Below are 18,166 nucleotides of genomic sequence, written 5' to 3'. Positions count from 1 at the left end.
ATATATATATATATATATATATATACATACACACACACACACATACAATATGCAGGATCTTACAAGTAAGAGAATAGCATCAAAGACTCTGAGTTAGAGTGGAGCAGGAACTGAGTCCAGGAACATGGCTCATTTACAAATATATTGTGAGGTTTACCTAGCCATGAATTTTGTTCAGAGCCTCCTAGCTGGAAAGGCAAAGAGGTAAAGTAGATCAGCTATATATTTCTATCTTAGCTATAAGTTCCAAACAATGGCATAATTCCTGACTAAGATGCTCTAAGACCATGGAAACTTTGATCCTCCTCCACAGAAGGCCAGGGGATAAACGAGGGAGTGGGCTGTCTCACAGCCATGTGCTGCCTTAAGGACAGGGTGGCAGAGCCAGTGCTCTGCTCAGAGTCTCACAAAGCAAAGGAGTCACAGATCATGAGGGAGAACAGAGGCATGTCCTCCAAGATCACCAGCTATGATTACTGTCTATCTGTTCATCTGCTCTTTGATCGGAGCCCCACCCAATGCTCCTCTCTGCCCAGCCCAGATACCCAGGACTGAGTCAGACTCGAGTCTGGGGTGAGGTCACAGACACTCCACATAAGGATGAGAACCAGAGCTTAGTCAGATAAGCTTGCCTCCCACAAATCTCGTGGGCTGGGTGTGGTGGTGTAGGGCTGCAATCCCAGCACTCGGGAGGCTTCGACAGGAGAATTAAGAGCTTGAGGCTAGCCTGGGCTGCTTGTCAAGACTCTTTCTTTTTTATATAAAAAGAGCTGAGATGGCTCAGCTAATAAAAACATTTGCCATGCAAGCTTGACAACCTGCATTTGATTCCAAGAACCCAGTGGGAGGAGACAACCAGCTAGTGAAAAGCTATTGAAAGTTGTCCTCCAGTCTCAATATATGGGCCTGCATGTGGGCTTACACACACACACACACACACACACATTTTATTTTTAAGATTTATTTATTTTATGTATATGAGTATATACTATAGCTGTCTTCAGACACACCAGAAGAGGGCATCAGATCCCATTACAAATGGTTGTGAGCCACCATGTGGTTGCTGGGAATTGAACTCAGGACCTCTGGAAGAGCAGTCAGTGCTCTTAACCGCTGAGCCATCTCTCCAGCCCTACATGTTTTAAAGTGTGAAAACAACAACAACAAAATGTTGGGCTAGCAATGCATCTCAGTGTTAGGCTAATGCATCTCAGTGCTGGGCTAGCAATGCTGCTTAGCTGGCAAGGGCTTGTTTGGCACGCACAAGGCCCTAGGTTAAATCCAAGATCTATATAAAACTAGACAGGATTACAACCTGTTATCCCAGCGCTCTGTAGAAACGAAGGCAGGAGGATCAGGAGTGCGGGTCATCTTTGGTTATCTAGAGAGTTCTAGGCCAGCCTGGTCTATGTTATAAAATCAAAACCCCCAAAATGCATCTCGCTTCAAGTGGTGGTGGCTTCCAGAGACTCCGGAACTTCCGTGCTTCCCCACCACTGGCCTTTGTAGAGCAAATAGGCTGGATTAGCAACCTCCGGAAAGTCTTGGCAGGATCTAGGCCTTGGACCAGGTTCCAGGTTGGGAGACCAGAGTGTGGGGAGACACTTGGAACGGAGCCTTTGATTCCCCCCCTCCAGTTCCTGCCATGTCTGCCCCAGTTTTACTCCCTCCTCTCACCACCACAGGAAGCTCCTTGGACATGCTCCCCAGCGCCAGGGTAATCCTCGGACATGCCCCCCCCCATGCCAGTATAATCCTTGAGACCTTCCTCACCACCCTCCAGGCCAGAGCCTGCCACAGACCTTCCTCTTCTTGGGCCGTCCTTAGTCCCTCAGGGGCCTCCCAGCTTGTACTCCTTACTTTCCCAGAGCTGTTGTCTCATGACAGGAAGCTGGAGTGGAGAGAGATGTGTTTGAACTTTGAACTTCTGTAAAATGATATCTGCTTTTTTGGAGACAGAATCGATGATGATGGTGGTGGCGGTGATGTGTGTGTGTGTGCGCATGTGTATGTGTGCGCGTGCGCGATCGTGTGTACATATGCATTAACCCATGCTTGCACTTGTGAAAGCTAGAGTTGACATTCAGATAAAAATTTTTCAATTGCTTTTCACCTTTGCTGCTGCTGGTGGTGGTGGTGGTGGTGGTGGTGGTGGTGGTGGTGGTGGTAGTTTTACATACCCTTGGCTATCCTGAAACTCACTCTGTAGACCAGGCTAGAACTCAGACATCCACCTGTCTCTGCCTCCTGAGTGATGAGATTAAAGGTATATGTCAACACTGCCTGGCTGTCTTTTGTTTGTTTGTTTGTTTGTCTGGTTTGGTTTTTCAAGACAGGAGAGTTGATATCTTTTTTAAATGTTTGTTTGTTTGTTTGTTTATACATTGGTGTTTTGTCTGTATGAGAGTGTCAGAACCCCTGGAACTAGAATTGCAGACAGTTGTGAGCGGCCCAGTTGTGAATGCTGGGAATCCAGGCCCTCTGCAAGAGCAGTCAATGCAAATAGAAGGAAGGAAGGAAAGGAAGGAAGGGAGGGAGGGAGGGAGAGAGGGAGGGAGGGAGGGAGGGAGGGAGGGAAGGAAGGAGGGAGGGAGGGAAGGAGGGAAGGAAGAAGGGAGAAAAGAAGACAAAAGACAAGATCACTCACTGAACCCAGAGTTCACTATTTCAGCTAGACTGACTGTCCAGCAAGCCCTCCAGGATACTCCTGTCTCTTTCCTCCCGTTCTGGGGTTACAAGCCTGGCTTGCACTGCCATACCTAGCTCCTAGAACTCAATCTGTACACCAGGCTGGCCTCCAACTCACAAAAATCCATTCTGCCTCTGCCTCCTGAGTGCTGAGATTAAAGGCTTGCGCCATCACCACCCAGCTCATGCCCAGCTCTTACATGGGTATTGGGATCCAAACTCAGATCCTTATACAGCAAGCCCTTTACCCACTGAGCCATCCCCCAGTCCCAGCACAATCTGATGTAGCCAAAGCTGGTCTCAAGCCAACTACATAGCTAAGGATGGCCTTGAATTACTGATTCTCCTGCCTCCAGCTCCTGAGTGCTAGGATTACAGGTGTGTACCATCACGCTCGGTTTCATGGGGTACTGGGGATGGAACCCAGAGCAAGCAGTCTACCCACTAAGCTCCGTCCCACATCCCATAAAAGATGGATGACGCAGGGCTGGCAGTGAGGCTGAAGTGGACCACAGCAAAGTACTGGCAATTGCTGCCTTCCTGGGTAGCACCCAGTTGGGTGCTGGTCCCATTTCCCCAGTGGACTCTTGCATCTCAGCAGCCAGCCCTGTATCAAATGACTAGGTCTTGGTGTGAGCTCTTTCCCAGGGCTCAGCTTTTGCCAATGAGATAAAGACGTAAGGAAAGAGAGTCCAGTGGTCCTCTGCTGCCCTGCTCTACAGACGCCATTCCAGGCCTAGAGGAAGTGCGGCTGGTTCCATCTTTGAAGAACCGGAGCGGTGCTGTGTGGAGTGAGAGCTCTGTCTCCTTCCCTTCCTGGGAGGTAGAGATGCAGATGAGAGTGACTGGACCAGGGCGCCGGGGAGCCCAGGGTGTGGTGAGAGGTCCTTACTCATATCTGTTGGGGAAGCAGGTGATAGGCCCCAGGTACCAGTGTCCTACAGAGACCCTGACCTAGGGGCTGGGAACTTGCAGGTTGTGTGGTACACCAAGGATAGAGATCAAGTCGGCTCTGTTGCGGAGGGGCTAGCCTCATGGGATGGCATCGGTATCTACTTTGACTCCTCCACCAATGATGTCCAGGTTGGTAGCCATCTCCTGCCCATCCTCCTGCCTCCCTGTCTTAACACTGATCCTCACTGTCTTCACTCTGCCTGAGGCTCAGACCCATTGTCACCTCCCACACAGAACGGCCCTGCCATCCGAGTGCTGGCCAGTGACGGGCATGACCTCCAGGAGCAGTTTGGGTAAGGGCCTGAGAGAACTGAGCCCTCCCTCCCCCGCCCCGTTCATGGGCTTAGCAATCACTCGTACTTCCTTACCAAGAGAATCCACCCCTCCTAGACCCAAAACTCTTGCTGATGTCTCATTCTGAGCTCCTCTGCCTCCAGGGACTCTTTCCCACTGTTCTGAGCTGTGCCTCTGGAACCAGACCAGAGTGTGCTTGCTTTTCTGGGTGATGGCCCCATCTTTCTCCAGTCATTTAGCTCCCAAGCCCCAGGAGAAGTGACAAATGCTGGAACTACCATGAGGGTCTCACTCACTCCAGACATCCTTATTAAACACGGATTACTAGGTGAGGACATTGAGACCCAGAAAGGCTGGTTAACCTGAGTGGCTACGCAGCAGCAGTGCCCAGGGAGGCTCCAGCCACACTGTTGTCTTTTCTCCCAGATGAGGTGGCCTCCTGTCCTTCCCCTGCTGGCTGCCCTAAGCGGCTGGACTGGTTTGTCAGTGTGTCTCAGCAAACATCCTTCGGCCTCTCACAATTAAGATAATTGCTGACATTTATGGAGTTGGGCTGACTGTATACCAGGCACAGTGCCCAGACATTTGACATTGTCTTGTGAACCCTCATAACACTGTTATGAGGTAGTTGCAATTATTAGCCTCATTTTAAAGACAACAGTACTGGGGTTTGGGAAGGTGCGAGAACTTGCCCAAGGTTATACAGCCAGGCAGTCACTGCCTCCAATCTGGCTTCTCCCTGCTCCCTGCTGCCCAGCTCTTGGCTGAAGGTGATAGCAGAGGTCCCATAGTGTGCACTCTTGCACCAGAGAAATTCAGGCTCGACTCTGCTCCTAATTCCCTGAGCCTGCTGGACCTCCCTGGGGAAAAGGTGAACTAGACGTACTGTTCTTGGCCTTCAGGACAGGTCCCCTAGTGTCTGCCTCAAACGGTCTGAACCTTGGTAGGTTGGGAAAGGGACAGACCGGCCTTGGGGTTTAAGGGAAGTCGAGGGAGGAACGGAGAGAGGGAGGAGCAGTAGGATTAGGAGGTGAGCTGAGAGAGAGATTTGGAAATCCTGTGGTTAGCCTGGGCCTCTGGATCTTTGCAGGGCCTCTGACTCCTGTGAACTCTCAAGTCCCAGCTGACAGTGCCAGACAGAACTTATTTTCTTATTCCTCCTTCTCTTGCCATGGAAGCAAATTATGGCAAAGAAGCCTCAAGGTAGACAACAGGGACTTGTTCCAAGCCAGGTCACCCCATGAGGACAGTGACACTGCAGGCTTGGAGAGAGTTACTTTTGGGACTGTCCCCCATGGACTAGTCCTTTGGCCCCATGTGGCCTGGCTGCATTCTAATTGTTCCTAGGGATGGAACTATCCGAGAGCTTGGCTCCTGTCACAGGGACTTCAGGAACCGGCCATACCCCTTCCAAGCTCGGATTACCTACTGGAAGCAGAGGCTGCGTGTGAGTCACCCTTGCTGTTCCTACGAGGAGCCTCCTGGGGAGCAGAGCTGCAATGTGAGGGGAGGGTACCTGGTGTTCCAACAGCCCCATGACTGTGACCCATGTGTCACTTACACCAATGTGAGGTCCCCGGTACTCCCAGACTAATATCCACACGTGATCTCCCACCAATACAAAGAATCACAAGGCTCCTGTAAGACCAGCGTCTGCATCACTTTCATGCCACTGTCCTCCCCAGCTCTGTAGTTCCTACCTTACCTCAGATCTGAGGAGCCAGTGAGTCTGGGTAGGGGACAGTCTCTTACCCTGGGGCCAGGAAGAGGCAGGAGCTCACTCCCTCCATGCCCCTCAGGTGTCTTTGCGTGGAGGCCTTACTCCTAACGACCCTGAGGAGGTCTGTGTCGATGTGGAGCCCCAGCTTTTAGCCCCTGGAGGCTTCTTTGGGGTCTCAGCAGCCACCAGTACCTTAGCAGGTGAGAACCCTACCAGGTAGGTAAGAGTAGAAGGCTGTGTTTGGTGATGGCAAAACCTGATTGCAGCTTCTAAGGTGCCTTTTTAAGGCATCAACCACCTCCTCAACAAGTGGCCTGGGCTGGTCACACTCCCTTTCTGGCTTCTCCATCAGACTTTGAAAAGCGACTGAAGTCTCAGAGGGAGTCTGGGAGTGTAGCTCTCTGTTGGTGAGTGCCCAAGCAGCACTCAGGGTACCAGGTGTGGTGGCGCAGACTTGTGATCACAACACTTGGGACATAGAGGTGGGGGGATGGGTCAGGGATGTCCAATGCTATCCTCTGCTACATATAGCAAATTCAAAGGTCAGCCTGGGCTACATGAATCCCTGTCTCAAAAAAAAAAGCCTCAAAAGAGATGACACAGAGGAAATTTATAGTCTAGTATTAATATCCACAAACTCACTTTACTGGATGCCATAGGCTAGTAAAAAGAGGGGCATCACAAGCTACAGTACAGAATTGGGGCAGCGGGGTATCTTACTATGGAGAGCCCATGGAGTGTCCCACAGCTGAAAAGCAGGCTATAACCAGAGTGTGGGGGTCTGTGGGTACCAGAACTTCTGTCTTTGGACTCTGGGTACTGGGGAGTCGTAGAAAGTTTCTGAGAGGTGACATGGTTATAACCAGGCTCGGGAAGCAGCCACCGAGCTGTAATTGCAGTAGAAGCTCTTGTCTGTGTCCTGTGGTCTGCTGCATGGCCCTTGGGCCCACTCTGGCTGTGTGGGGTTCAACCCTCACGTCCCACACATTTGTGTATTTGACCTTCATACCTTCCCAATGAAGTGAGTCAAAAGTCAGAGTTGCGCAGGGTCGTACAAGCCTCTTGTTTTCCTGGCAGACAGGAGAGTCTGGATGAATGAGCTGCTGGGTAAGAACCTCCTTATCCCCACTTCATCTGTCCCTCTTCCAGATGACCATGACGTCCTGTCCTTCCTGACCTTCAGTCTGAGGGAACCAGGTCCAGAGGTAATGCCAGCCATGTCTGCCCTGGAGAGGTACCTCAGAGACCCTGCCCTCCTCAGCGGCTTCCACTTACAGCAGACCTACTATCCTGGTTCTCATCTCAGCTAACTCTCTGAGCTCTACTCAAGTCAGATCTTGGGCTGGACAGTGTAGGAGCCAGGGTTTGTCTTCTAGGCTTCCCAGGTGGCATACACCTTTAATCCCAGCACTCAGGAGGCAGAAGTGGGTGGATTCTGTGAGTGCAAGGCCAGGACTGCACAGTTAGGACTTTATCTCAACAACAAAAGGAAACCAAGAAAGCCCAGGGCGGGATGGGGCTCGGGGAGTATGGTGGAAGGTAGGGAGGTGGGGAGTGGGTTGGATGGGAACAGAAGGAACGCTAAGGAGGGGTCTGAGCCAGCAAGGAGGGGAGAGAAGGCTGCCTGGAGGAGATGAGCTTAAAGGAACACTGTACCTAAAGGCTTAAAATGACCAAGAGCCTGAGCTCAAAGTGAGTAGAGAGGGATGCAAGGATGTGGTAGACACAGGACTTATGTCTGCAAGCTGCAGGGATCTGTTGAGGCCTGGTGATCGAGCTGTGGGTCTTTCTCCTTGGTCCTGGTGAGTATAGGCTAGGGAGGAAGGCTGGGCTCCCAGGGGGCCCAAGGGAAGACTGCCCCTCACAGTACTCCCATGCATTTGCCTTTTGAGTCTTTGTCTTCTTCTTCCAGGAAGCCCCCCAGCCATTCATGGAGAAGGAGCAGTTCCACTTGGCTAGGAAGCTGGAAGAACTGAAGGCAAGCCTGGGCCTGGGCACCAGAGAGGATAGCATACCACCAGTGAACTCCAAAGCCCAGGAAGAAGGTAAGTACCCAGGGAACAGCAGAGCCATAGGACATTGTAGGGCCGTAGAACACGGTCCTTCGAACCAGAAGCCCATTAGCCAGTAGAGAAGTGAAGACTGTATCTAAGAAAACCCTGGCCGAGCCTTCTGACCTATTCCCACCTGACACTTTCACTCCCAGACACACACACTCTCTCTCTCTCTCTCTCTCTCTCTCTCTCTCTCTCTCTCTCTCTCTCTCTCTCTCTCTCTCTGTGTGTGTGTGTGTGTGTGTGTGTGTGTGTGTGTGTGTGTGTGTACCACACCTTTATATGGGATCTGGGGACCTGAGGATGGAGCTTACATCATCAGGTTTCCATGACAAACACTTTTCTGTTGCCCACCCTGCTTGCTGGCCCCCCAAGACCCATTCTCCAGGGGGGAGGTCTTAGAAGAAGAATCCACAGCTCCTCGTGCTTCACTCAAGCAGGATTTATGGCCCCACCCAACCTCTCTGTCCCAACCCCCAGGGGAAAGGTTCTTTAACCTGGAGGATACACTGGGCAGGCAAAGCCAGATCCTGCAGGCTCTCCAGGTTCTCTCCAGGCAGATGGACCAGGCTGAGAGGCAATGGAAACAGCAGCTGGGGTCTACGGTCCAAGTCCGGCCTGAGGGAGGCTGGGTGAGTTACCCTGGGACACCCTGGATTCCACCCAAGGGCTTGAAAGAATAACGACAGTCTAACTCTAGCCTAGCCCAAGCTTGGGGAAAGGTGGGCAGGTTACAGGATGCAACAGGGTAGTCTGTAAGAGGACACTACCACATAACAATTGCTCTGGAGCCATAGACTTCGCTGCAGAGAAGAGATGCCAGGTATTTGGAATCTGATCTATAGACAAATGGCAGAAATAGACCAGGCGCTAATTTGCATATGGCTTCATGTGTGATTTGCATAAGACTTGCTTAAATGCCCAGTTGCTACAGAATCCTCATTTCATCTCTGCTGCCACCCTGGCTCCTCCCCCAGGTGTCATTCCCTAGGATATGCTCTAACTTGGGGAGTGAAAGCTAAACCCAGCCAAAGTGCTGGGTAGTGGTCAGAGGAAGCCAGTTGCTCTTGCAGACTTTCCTGGGCTCTGCCAGCCCCGGCTTTAATCTTGTCCTCAGTCCGGTACAGCCTAGGCTAGGCTGCTGGATTGACACAGAGGAGAGAGGCCCACACTCCAGCTATTTCTGATCCTCCTTCAGGCCCTGGACTCCTCTTTCCTGATTCCACTCACCCTCAGAAATGTCACCTACCTCTCCAGGTCCCTTTGCTAGACTTGGACCCGTGTGCTGGATTTTAACCAGTGCTGGCCCAGAGCCTAGGAGAAAGGCACAGAGAGGATTGGGTTGGGCTTCTGCCTCCCTGAGGAGGCAGGGACATGTTTTAAAAGGAGAAGGATTTGTGGAAAGCCTTGAGGGCCCCTTTGGGGAGAAACATCCTAGCTTTGTTGTAGAAGTGTCCTCTATAAGCCCAGATGGACAAAGTGCCAGGGGGTTCAGTGTGTCCAAAAAGAAGGGTGCCATGGCCATTTAATAAGGTTTCTGGAAGAAGAGTGAGGTATCTGTGGGAAAGGTCTCTGAGGAGAGGGGCACTGTCCTCTCGATACTCGATAAGAGCTGGCTCTCCCATAGAACACTGCCAAGGTCAGCACCCTGCTCTATGGACAGCGGACTCTGATCCAGGCCCTGCAAGAGATGAGGTAAGAAATGAGGAGAGGTATTGAGAGAGGAAAGAAAATATCCTCTATCATCCTGTCTCTATCAGAAATTTCTGCTCCCAATGCTGGGGCTACAGACATGGACAGCCATACCTGGCTTTTTATGTGTGTAGTGGGAAAATTGAACTTGCAAAGCGAGCACTCTTGCCCACTGAACCATCGCCCCAGCCCTTGAGGGCATATATTTTGATAGAGGTTCTTGGAACCTTCTTGGTTCTTGGAAGACGCACATAGCCAAGATGAGGCTCTTTGGAGGAAGTGGTCTGTGCTCATTTTGCCTCTGGTCTCCCTGAATCTTACTCTGGCACACCCATACCTGTGAAGCCCCCCATGGAGCTCTTGGGGTGGGGAGATCCCATGCTCATTGTGGGGTCTGCAGGTGTACATTCTCTATCTTGGTGCATGGGATCTTAATAGATGTTAATTTCTCTGGGATAGAGATGAAAGGCAGAGTCCAGGGAGCCTGGCACATAGACACTTTTAGAGAATTCTTTGTAAAAGCTAAAGTTGTCTCAGGCTCTAGGGAGAAGTTTTAGAGTAAAAAGTAAAAACATCAACTCTCAAGGCAAAACTCTATGGATGATATCTATATTTTACCATGTACTGACCATAGAGGATTATGGGAAAAGATTAGGTAATTTGGGTACAACCAAAAAGAGCAATGGATCCTCTTTCTTGACTTCCATGCCCCGCCCTGCCCCGCCCCGCCCTGCCCCACCACCAGGGAAGCAGCTGCCCGGATGGTTTCAGGAGCACAAGTCTTCTACCTTCCTGTGGGCACTAAGCATCACTTTTTTGAGCTGGATCAGATCCTCAGCCTCCTTCAGAAGGACCTCCGGGGTCTGGTGGTAAGAAGTGGTGGGTAGTACAAGGGGCTCATCCTTGAGGTGTGGTCTCTCCTGCCCTTCTCCCAACAGTCCTGCAGTTCAGATGTATCTGTCCGGGACCCCTGACAGGCACCTATGTGTGCCTGCACTCGGGCACAAAGGGACACAGATCTCATCTCTGCACTCTCTTGCTCAGGAGGAAGGCCCACCACTCAGCACTACCCAGAGACCTCTTGGTCAACCCACCTCAATGACCAGAAAGGAAGTGGGGTAGACCATGAGAAGAGCCACTCAGATTCAGTGGTGGCACCAGTGTCCCCTGGGTCCCTGTCCCTCGTTGTTCTTTCCTTTGCCTTCACATTCAGCATTCACTTCTCCTTCCCTCTTGTCTCTTAAGCTTTTAGTCTGTTGTTGATGCTAGGACCTATATCTTATGAACTGCTCCCACAAATGGATCCGTGTGAGATTGGAAGATGCAGCTTTGGACACTTCCCTTTTTCCATGTTCCCTAGATGACAGCCAAGATGACCCAAGCCTGAGGGAGAAAAAAAGGGACTGTGCAAGGCATAGATTCCAAGTCCCTTCCCCTCTCCTGGGTTAGAAGCTGAGGCAGAGTCTCATACTTCCTTTTCAGAAAAAGACAGCCAAGGGGCCCCGCCCATCTGGCTGGCTCCCAGGATCCTCCACATGTCTGCGGACCAGCATCTTCCTGTTCTTTCTCCTAATCCAGACTGTAGGCTTCTTCTGCTACGTGAACTTCAGGTGGGCCTTCCCACAGGCAGGACTCCCATACAACCTGTACCAATTGATTCTGTCGAATTTGAACATCTACAACTTTCAAACTTGAAATCAGGGACTCCGAGGCTCAGACAGGAGCTGCCCACTTCACCAGAGGGCTGGGAGTAGAATGTAGACCAAGGACACAACATTCACCAAGCATAGACACCTTCTCAAGCTCCAGTCCCAGCTGGTCCTGCCTCACAGAGCTCACTCTAGAATGAGCATCTGAAAATGGATCGTCAGACCTTATGTCTCCAGTGCTGTGATGGCTGGAAGCTTGGAGACTTTAGGGTTGGGTTGGGAGTGGATGGGTAATCAAGGAATTGACCTGGAAAAGATATTTGATTTGGGTCATTAAAGTGACTAAGAGTTTTTCAGCCTGACAAGAGAGGTAAGAGGCATTGATGCAGGGGAAACAACATCAGAAAAAGCATGGAGGCATAAAAAAAAAATCTTTAGGTGGAGAAAAAGACAGCCATTGAGTACTGTTGAAGTAAAGGGCAGGGCCAATTTAAAAGACTGGGCAAAGAATCTGGATGTTCTGGATTAGAAATGAATGTCTTTAATTTCAAATCTTGGAAGGCCGAGGTAGAGGGATGCTGAAATCTGGACCAGTCTGGGCTGGCTACACAGTGAGATCTTGTCTAAAACAAAAACCAAAAAAGAAAACCTATACATAGAAGTGCAACTCTAGCACTAAGCCACCCAGGTAGACTTCAAATGCCAGGGGAAAATGTGCTATATGGCGTGTCAAGGGAGCCATGGATGGTCCCAGAATGTGGCAGCCTGGGATACACTGAGTCTTGTGAGGCAGGTGTGATTCTTGTCTCAGAAGGGAGACTCAAGTAACGTTTTCTCTCTCACAGCAGGCAGGAGCTGGACAGGAGGCTTCAGGAGTACCTGTCTACAGGAAGCCTTTCTCTAGAGCCTGCATTACCCATTCCTAGAACAATAGGGGTTCTGAGGAGACAGCCCTTCTCCCCCAGCATGCAAGCCTGATCCAGCTCAAAGCCATGTCTTACTGGGGAAAAAACAGGGGATAGAGGATTTAGGCAGTGCCCACATCTTAGCGTTTGGCACATCCATCACATTAAACATGATTTTCCTCTCGATGTTTTGATACCCTCATTTATCTTCCAGCCTCACATAGTCTCTGATAGCGTCTATCTTCTCTGGGTAGGTATCAGGAAGACAAGCAGGCAAGCAGTCAAGGAGCCAAGAGCCAGAGACCCCCACAGCCCTTCCCTCTGAACTACGGAAGCAAAGGGAGAGAACTGTGCAAAATTCTGTCCCTAAACTCACCAAGGATAAGCCCCCTGCGCTTCCTTCTGGCTCATCTTTCCAGTACCCCCAAACAACACTCCCCTTCCCCGACTCCCCGAGGCTCTAGGGACAGCAGGGCAGACACGTGACAAAGGAACTGAGCACAAACTCACCGAACCATATAACTGGGATTCCTGCTTGCGCTTCTGAGGTCTCACCCACTTCCCAGCCTTGAGTACTTTGAGGTAGATGCTAGGGTCAGCAGATTGCAGGTGGGGGTAGGAGGAGGATGGAATGGTACATAAGGCTGGGGGTGTTTGCCCCTTGCTGCTACCGGGCGCTCCAAGCTGAAGTCCTGGTTCTCGATGACCCAGGAGAGGAGGGCATTGGAGGTAGGAAGCAGGAATCAAGGCACACTTCAGCGCAGCCCCTTCTCTCAGGGCAGCGACCCCTCTACTGCAAGCCCTAATCAGCTGTCAGCAGTAGCCAGCAGAGCTTTGCTGGCGCTAAAGAAGGCACGTGGGAAAGGCGGGAGTGAGGAGCAGGCACGTGGTCCAGGCTTCTCAGCCCCGTGCATGCCCCCCGCCCCCGGTGAGGAGGGTTTTGGGAAGGTAGGGACCAGTGCTCAAAGCGTGGGGCGCGAGCTAGCAACCGGAGCTGTCCCTGGGACTTAGTGCTGAAGTAGGCGCTGACGAGCTAGGAGCCTGGTGCGGTGGTCAGAGAAGACCATGGCGTTTATGGTGAAGTCCATGGTGGGCGGCCAGCTGAAGAACCTCACCGGGAGCCTGGGGGGCGGCGAGGACAAGGGAGATGGAGACAAGTCTGCAGCAGAAGCACAGGGCATGAGCCGAGAAGAGTACGAGGAGTATCAGAAGCAACTGGTGGAGGAGAAGTAAGTGAAATCCCTTCTTTGCTCATGTGACCCTCCCGAAACAAATACACTCACGCTGGTATACCCACCTCCGGGTCAGATATCCCCTCTACTTCTAAACATAGTAAGAGAGCAAGAGGTGCTCCTCTGGACTGTTTCTACAGCCATCCCGTTTCAAATCCAGGACCCTGTTCCAGCTTCATCCTCTGGCCTAGAGGGAGTTGGGGGAAGGGGGAAGAGTATGGCAGGGGTGAGGGTGGGGTGGGGGAGGGTGCACGTGCATCTCTGATGAAATAGGTAATCCCTTAATCCGATCTGGTTTTAACCGCATGTATTCCAACTGGGGCTCCTCTGAGCCTGAGGCTGTACGAAAAGTACTTTTTATCTGACAGGGCTCAGAGTCATGGGGACAGATCCACGGGGTTATTCATAGATACTGAGCGTACTCTATGCAGTAGTTCTAAGACAGAGTGGAGATAGAGTGAGCTAGGTCTGAACTTAGGGGTGAGGTTGCTTGCTTGGTTCAGATCCTCGCTTTGCTTACTAGCTGAGAAACTTTAGACAAGTCATTTAACATTTCTGTGACTCCCTTCCCCTTCTGGAAAATTGGGAGTGGTAATCACAACACATGCTCTATATATCTGTGAGAACTGAATGCTTTAATGCACGTTAACCCTTTAATACAGCACCTGGCACGTGGTAAATCTTCATGACAGGTCAGCTATTGCCACTTGACTTACTCCCGGTTGTTTTGTGAGTTGCAAGTTTCTCATTTCCCACTTGACAAAAGCAGAAGGTAAATGGCATACCAAAAGTAGCATCGGTGCCACAAATCAAGTTCAGGCTGCCTCACGTACACCCTTGCACACATAACCCCTTTGCCCCCTCCACACAACTTGTCAGAGAAGCAAAGACAGACTTGAGTCAGAGATTGCAAAGGATCTTCTGAGAGAGAGAGAGAGAGAGAGAGAGAGAGAGAGAGAGAGAGAGAGAGAGAACCAAACACCCACCAGTCAGCTCTCTCTATTTGCAGGAGTGCAGAACACGGAGGAAGGACACTTTGTTGGGTTGTGGCAAAAAGCTAAGCCTGTCAGTCTCAGGTGACTAACTAGGCACAAACCAGCTGGGGTTGGAAGGCTCATACAGCCTCCTCCCAGATTTTCGAGACAATTTTAGCCCCTCCTTTGCAGACCCCATACCTTCTCTCAACCCCTGAGATGACATCACAACTGATATCCTCTTCCCACACAGGATGGAGCGGGATGCACAGTTTACACAGAGGAAGGCAGAACGGGCCACACTGCGGAGTCACTTCAGAGACAAATACCGTCTGCCTAAGGTATCCAGGGCCTAAGCTGTAAGGTGTTAGTGGGATCCTGAGTACTGGGAGCTGTACTCCCTCAGGACCCCTCATATCTCAGCCCATAAGATTCACAAGGTGCTTGATTACCTTATTCTTTTTCTCATTCATTCATTCATTCATTCATCCGCATGCTCACAGAGCTGGGACAAACCCTGGGCCTTTAGGAGATTCCAAGTTTGTGTTTCTGGGAACAGCTTTTTTTTCCTTCACTTCTACCTCTCTGAGCTGGGTCAACCCTGGCCCACGAAGACACAGAGAAGTCTGAAAGCACACTCTATATGGGAGTGAGCTCTCATGGGGCTGCTGGGTACATTCAGAGAGCTGGCGGGAGGAGAGGACATGTCTCCTCCCGCCTATGCACCAGGTACTCAACCGCGTCCTCATCCAATGCTCTCAAGAGAGTTGCTAGACACTGCTAGTGAACATGAGCTCAGGGACTTAGCCCTAGGTGGGAGCACTCAAGCCTGTGAATACTGTGCCCTTGCTTACTCTAGCCCTTGGGTTGCTTTTCAGAATATGTGGGTCGCCGGGCAGTGGTGGCGCACACCTTTAATCCCAGCACTTGAGAGGCAGAGGCAAGTGGATTTCTGAGTTCGAGGCCAGCCTGGTCTACAGAGTGAGTTCCAGGACAGCCAAGGCTACACAGAGAAACCCTGCCTCGAAAAAACAAACAAACAAACAAACAAACAAAGAATATGTGGGTCTACCTACAAGGAACCAATGACCCCTTTAGCCTGTCTTAGTCTCAGGAAGCTCCTGCCCCATGCTTCCTAAGATGCCGCAACACTAGATTGGCTACAAGTATGCTACACCTACAAGGGACACGCCGCTTCCTAGTGTATCACCTTTGTGTGTCCAGAGCTGGGCTAGATTCCGAGGAGTAGGGTGCTATAAACCATGCTGTGGTTTCCTACTACAGTACACAGATCAGCTACGTGGAGTCACTCCTCTAACAAAGTGTTTACTGAGGCCCTGGCTGTCACTGACTTCCCACAAGTCTTTTGGAAGTCTCTCAAAGGAAAGTCTGCATTACTGCAAGTTCAGATACCAATGGGGTCATGGCTCAAACACTTACACTAATCACGCAAGAGACATTACTCTGCTATGTGGAAATTCTGAGTCTAGAAGAAAAGGCAAGACATGAGTGCAATTATGTAGGACGCAGGAGAAGACCTCAGACAGTCCCCGGACTCCTAGGAGAGTATGGTGGTTCTCAGTAGGTGCAAAAGGAGTGCAGATGTCGGAATAAGTGATATAGGTCTAAATTTAGATCCCCACTTCCCTTCCTGGTTGTGCAATCTTAGGCAAATTGCTTCAATTTTCTGAGTCTCAGTCTCTCTCTCTCTCTCTCTCTCTCTCTCTCTCTCTCTCTCTCTCTCTTTATTTGTAAAGTAGAGATGTCAGGTCCCATGTTGCTGAAGATGGCCTTGAACTCCTGCTCCCACCTCCTGAGTGCCGAGATTATAGATGCCAGCCATTTGCCATGTTTTTCCTAGTTGTTTGTTTGTTTGTTTGTTTTGAGACAGGTCTCAGTATGTGTCTCTGGCTGACCTGGAACTTGCTATGGTAGGTCAAGCTGCCTTTGAACTCATAGAGACCCACTGGCCTCTGCCTTCCGAGGGCTGGGATTAAAGGCATGTGCTACCACTCCTGGCTCTTTCTATCCTTGTTGTTTTTTGTTTGTTTGCTTGCTTGCTTTGAGAAAAGGGCTTCTTTATGCAGCCCTGGCTGCTCTGGAACTTGCTTTGTAGACCAGGCTGGCCTCAAACTCACAGGGATCCACTTGCCTCTGCCTCCTTCGTGCTAAAATGAAAGGTGTGCTTCTCCACGCTCAGCATTCTCCTAGGTATTTTTTTAACTGCGAAAAGTAAAATCATCCGTGGGTGCTAGAGAGATGGCTCGGTGGTTGAAATTACTTGTTGCTCTTGCAGAAGACTGGAATTTAGATCCCAGAATGCATATCAGAAGCTCACAACTACCTGTAATTCCAGCTCCAGGAGTCTGATACCATCTCCAGGCCTCCATGGGTACTCACACACATGTGTGCGCACCCATGTGCACGAGCACACACACACACACGAATAATAAAATAAATCTAAAAAACCCCATTAAAAGCACCTACATCACTGTCAGCCATGAGCTAGGTCTTGACAAATGGTACCCACTACTATTTTTGTTCTGGAGTTAGCCATGGTCAACCCTTGACTCAGCTGACTGTCACAGAGTGGCATTTTTCTTTGGGTTTAGTCTCTCTGCTAGTCCTTCTTTGTCTGTAAAGTCTCCAGGTCTACCCATGAAAGGCTTAACTCAGATGTGGGGGCAGATGCTGAGCTCCTGGGAATATGGCCCTCTGGAATCAAGAGCCCCAGAACACAGCCTGGGTAGCCTCTGTGCCCTGTACTGCTAGGTCCTCACAGACCTCCACCCTTGTCTCATCTCTCTTCCCTTCAGAACGAGACAGATGAAAGCCAGATCCAGCTGGCAGGCGGAGATGTGGAGCTGCCTCGGGAGCTAGCCAAGATGATCGAGGAGGACACAGAAGAAGAAGAAGATAAGGCCTCTGTGCTCGGGCAGTTGGCCAGCCTCCCTGGCCTGGACCTCAGCTCACTTAAGGACAAGGCCCAGACTACACTAGGGGACCTCAAGCAATCAGCTGAGAAGTGCCATATCATGTGATCACTTCCCCTGGGTTTGCCTCTAGGATGGCCAGAGGGTTGGTCCACATGAGGGCTAAGAGAGTGAGTGTCTCAACTTCCAGATACCTCTGTGCTTTCCCTGGCTCAACCTAGCCTCAGAGCCTTCTCGTCCATGTCCAGCTCTAACTCTGATCTATCTCTCTCTCTCTCTCTCTCTCTCTCTCTCTCTCTCTCTCTCTCTCTCTCTCTCTCTCTTTTTATTGCCAGCAAAGTTCTCATTCTTCCCTCTCTCCCTCTGCTGCCTGGAAAGTTTCCCAACTTGATAGAACTAGCCCAACCCTCTCTGGGTACAGCCTCCTGTTCTTCACACAAGAGTACTCACAGAAGGACACAGAAGGCCCGGCTCATGTGCCACAGATGCATCCTGGCACACACAGACACACATTCCCCTGGGTTCCCAGCCCCTCCAGATACCAGCACCCAGATGCTCATAGGAGAGCCTCTAGGCACACAGACGACCTGTTCTTATCCCTACCTTGATGATCCTAGAAGCGTTTGCTCTTTCTGGGTTTTATCTCATCATCTGTAAAATGGGAATGAACTGAATGATTTCCAAAACTCTTTCCCGATCCGTGATCCTGGCCACTCAGAACAGAGCCCAGCTCCCTTCTTAGGCAGGGCAGCAGCTGCAGTCCCAGCATCACACAGCTGCCACTGTGGGTTCTGGGAGCTGAGCAATGCTGTGTGAGGGGCAGAGTGCCAGGGATGGAGCTGGCACTGAACAGCAGCTCCAGACCTCCTCTGGGCCCAGGACTGAGCCAAATTTTGTTCTGTTCCTGTAGAATTCTCTGGATTCCATAGTTGGAATTTCCTCTTCTCGTTCGGTGAAAAATAAAAATTCCAAATGACACGGCTATCTTCCCACTTCCTGCTGTTTTAGGGTTCACAGGCCCCAGGCCTGCTCTTTGAGGGGTATCGTCTACCTCTTCACCTGCAACTTCAG

At 50.8% G+C, this 18,166-nt stretch overlaps 2 protein-coding genes across 3 annotated transcripts in view; both read left to right on the top strand.

The window, feature by feature from the left end:
• Positions 1-12,082, top strand: part of Lman1l (lectin, mannose binding 1 like) — a 14,583-nt gene extending 2,501 nt beyond the window's left edge. Inside the window, exons 2-13 of one of the 2 annotated variants that reach the window (XM_028774401.1) lie at positions 3,411-3,565; positions 3,664-3,771; positions 3,877-3,935; positions 5,284-5,383; positions 5,736-5,856; positions 6,806-6,861; positions 7,569-7,701; positions 8,191-8,342; positions 9,338-9,405; positions 10,148-10,271; positions 10,885-11,012; positions 11,900-12,082. In XM_028774401.1, coding sequence (XP_028630234.1) covers positions 3,411-3,565; positions 3,664-3,771; positions 3,877-3,935; positions 5,284-5,383; positions 5,736-5,856; positions 6,806-6,861; positions 7,569-7,701; positions 8,191-8,342; positions 9,338-9,405; positions 10,148-10,271; positions 10,885-11,012; positions 11,900-12,029 — 1,334 coding nt within the window. In that variant the 3' untranslated portion in view covers positions 12,030-12,082. Of the gene's footprint in view, positions 1-3,410; positions 3,566-3,663; positions 3,772-3,876; positions 3,936-5,283; positions 5,384-5,735; positions 5,857-6,805; positions 6,862-7,568; positions 7,702-8,190; positions 8,343-9,337; positions 9,406-10,147; positions 10,272-10,884; positions 11,013-11,896 lie in introns of both variants that reach the window. The other variant, XM_028774402.1, reaches the window with a different exon arrangement.
• A 939-nt stretch (positions 12,083-13,021) lies between these two features.
• Positions 13,022-17,203, top strand: Cplx3 (complexin 3). The gene is made up of 3 exons (XM_028774424.1): positions 13,022-13,185; positions 14,416-14,503; positions 16,979-17,203. The coding sequence occupies exons 1-3, from the start codon at positions 13,022-13,024 to the stop codon at positions 17,201-17,203; spliced, it is 477 nt and encodes a 158-aa protein (XP_028630257.1).
• The last annotated feature ends 963 nt before the right edge of the window (positions 17,204-18,166 follow it).

Source organism: Grammomys surdaster, unplaced genomic scaffold (assembly GCF_004785775.1).
Source record: "Grammomys surdaster isolate TR1022 unplaced genomic scaffold, NIH_TR_1.0 241, whole genome shotgun sequence".
Lineage (NCBI taxonomy): Eukaryota > Metazoa > Chordata > Mammalia > Rodentia > Muridae > Grammomys > Grammomys surdaster.
Note: the sequence above shows the minus strand (reverse complement) of the source record. Positions and strands in the feature narration are given on the sequence as shown.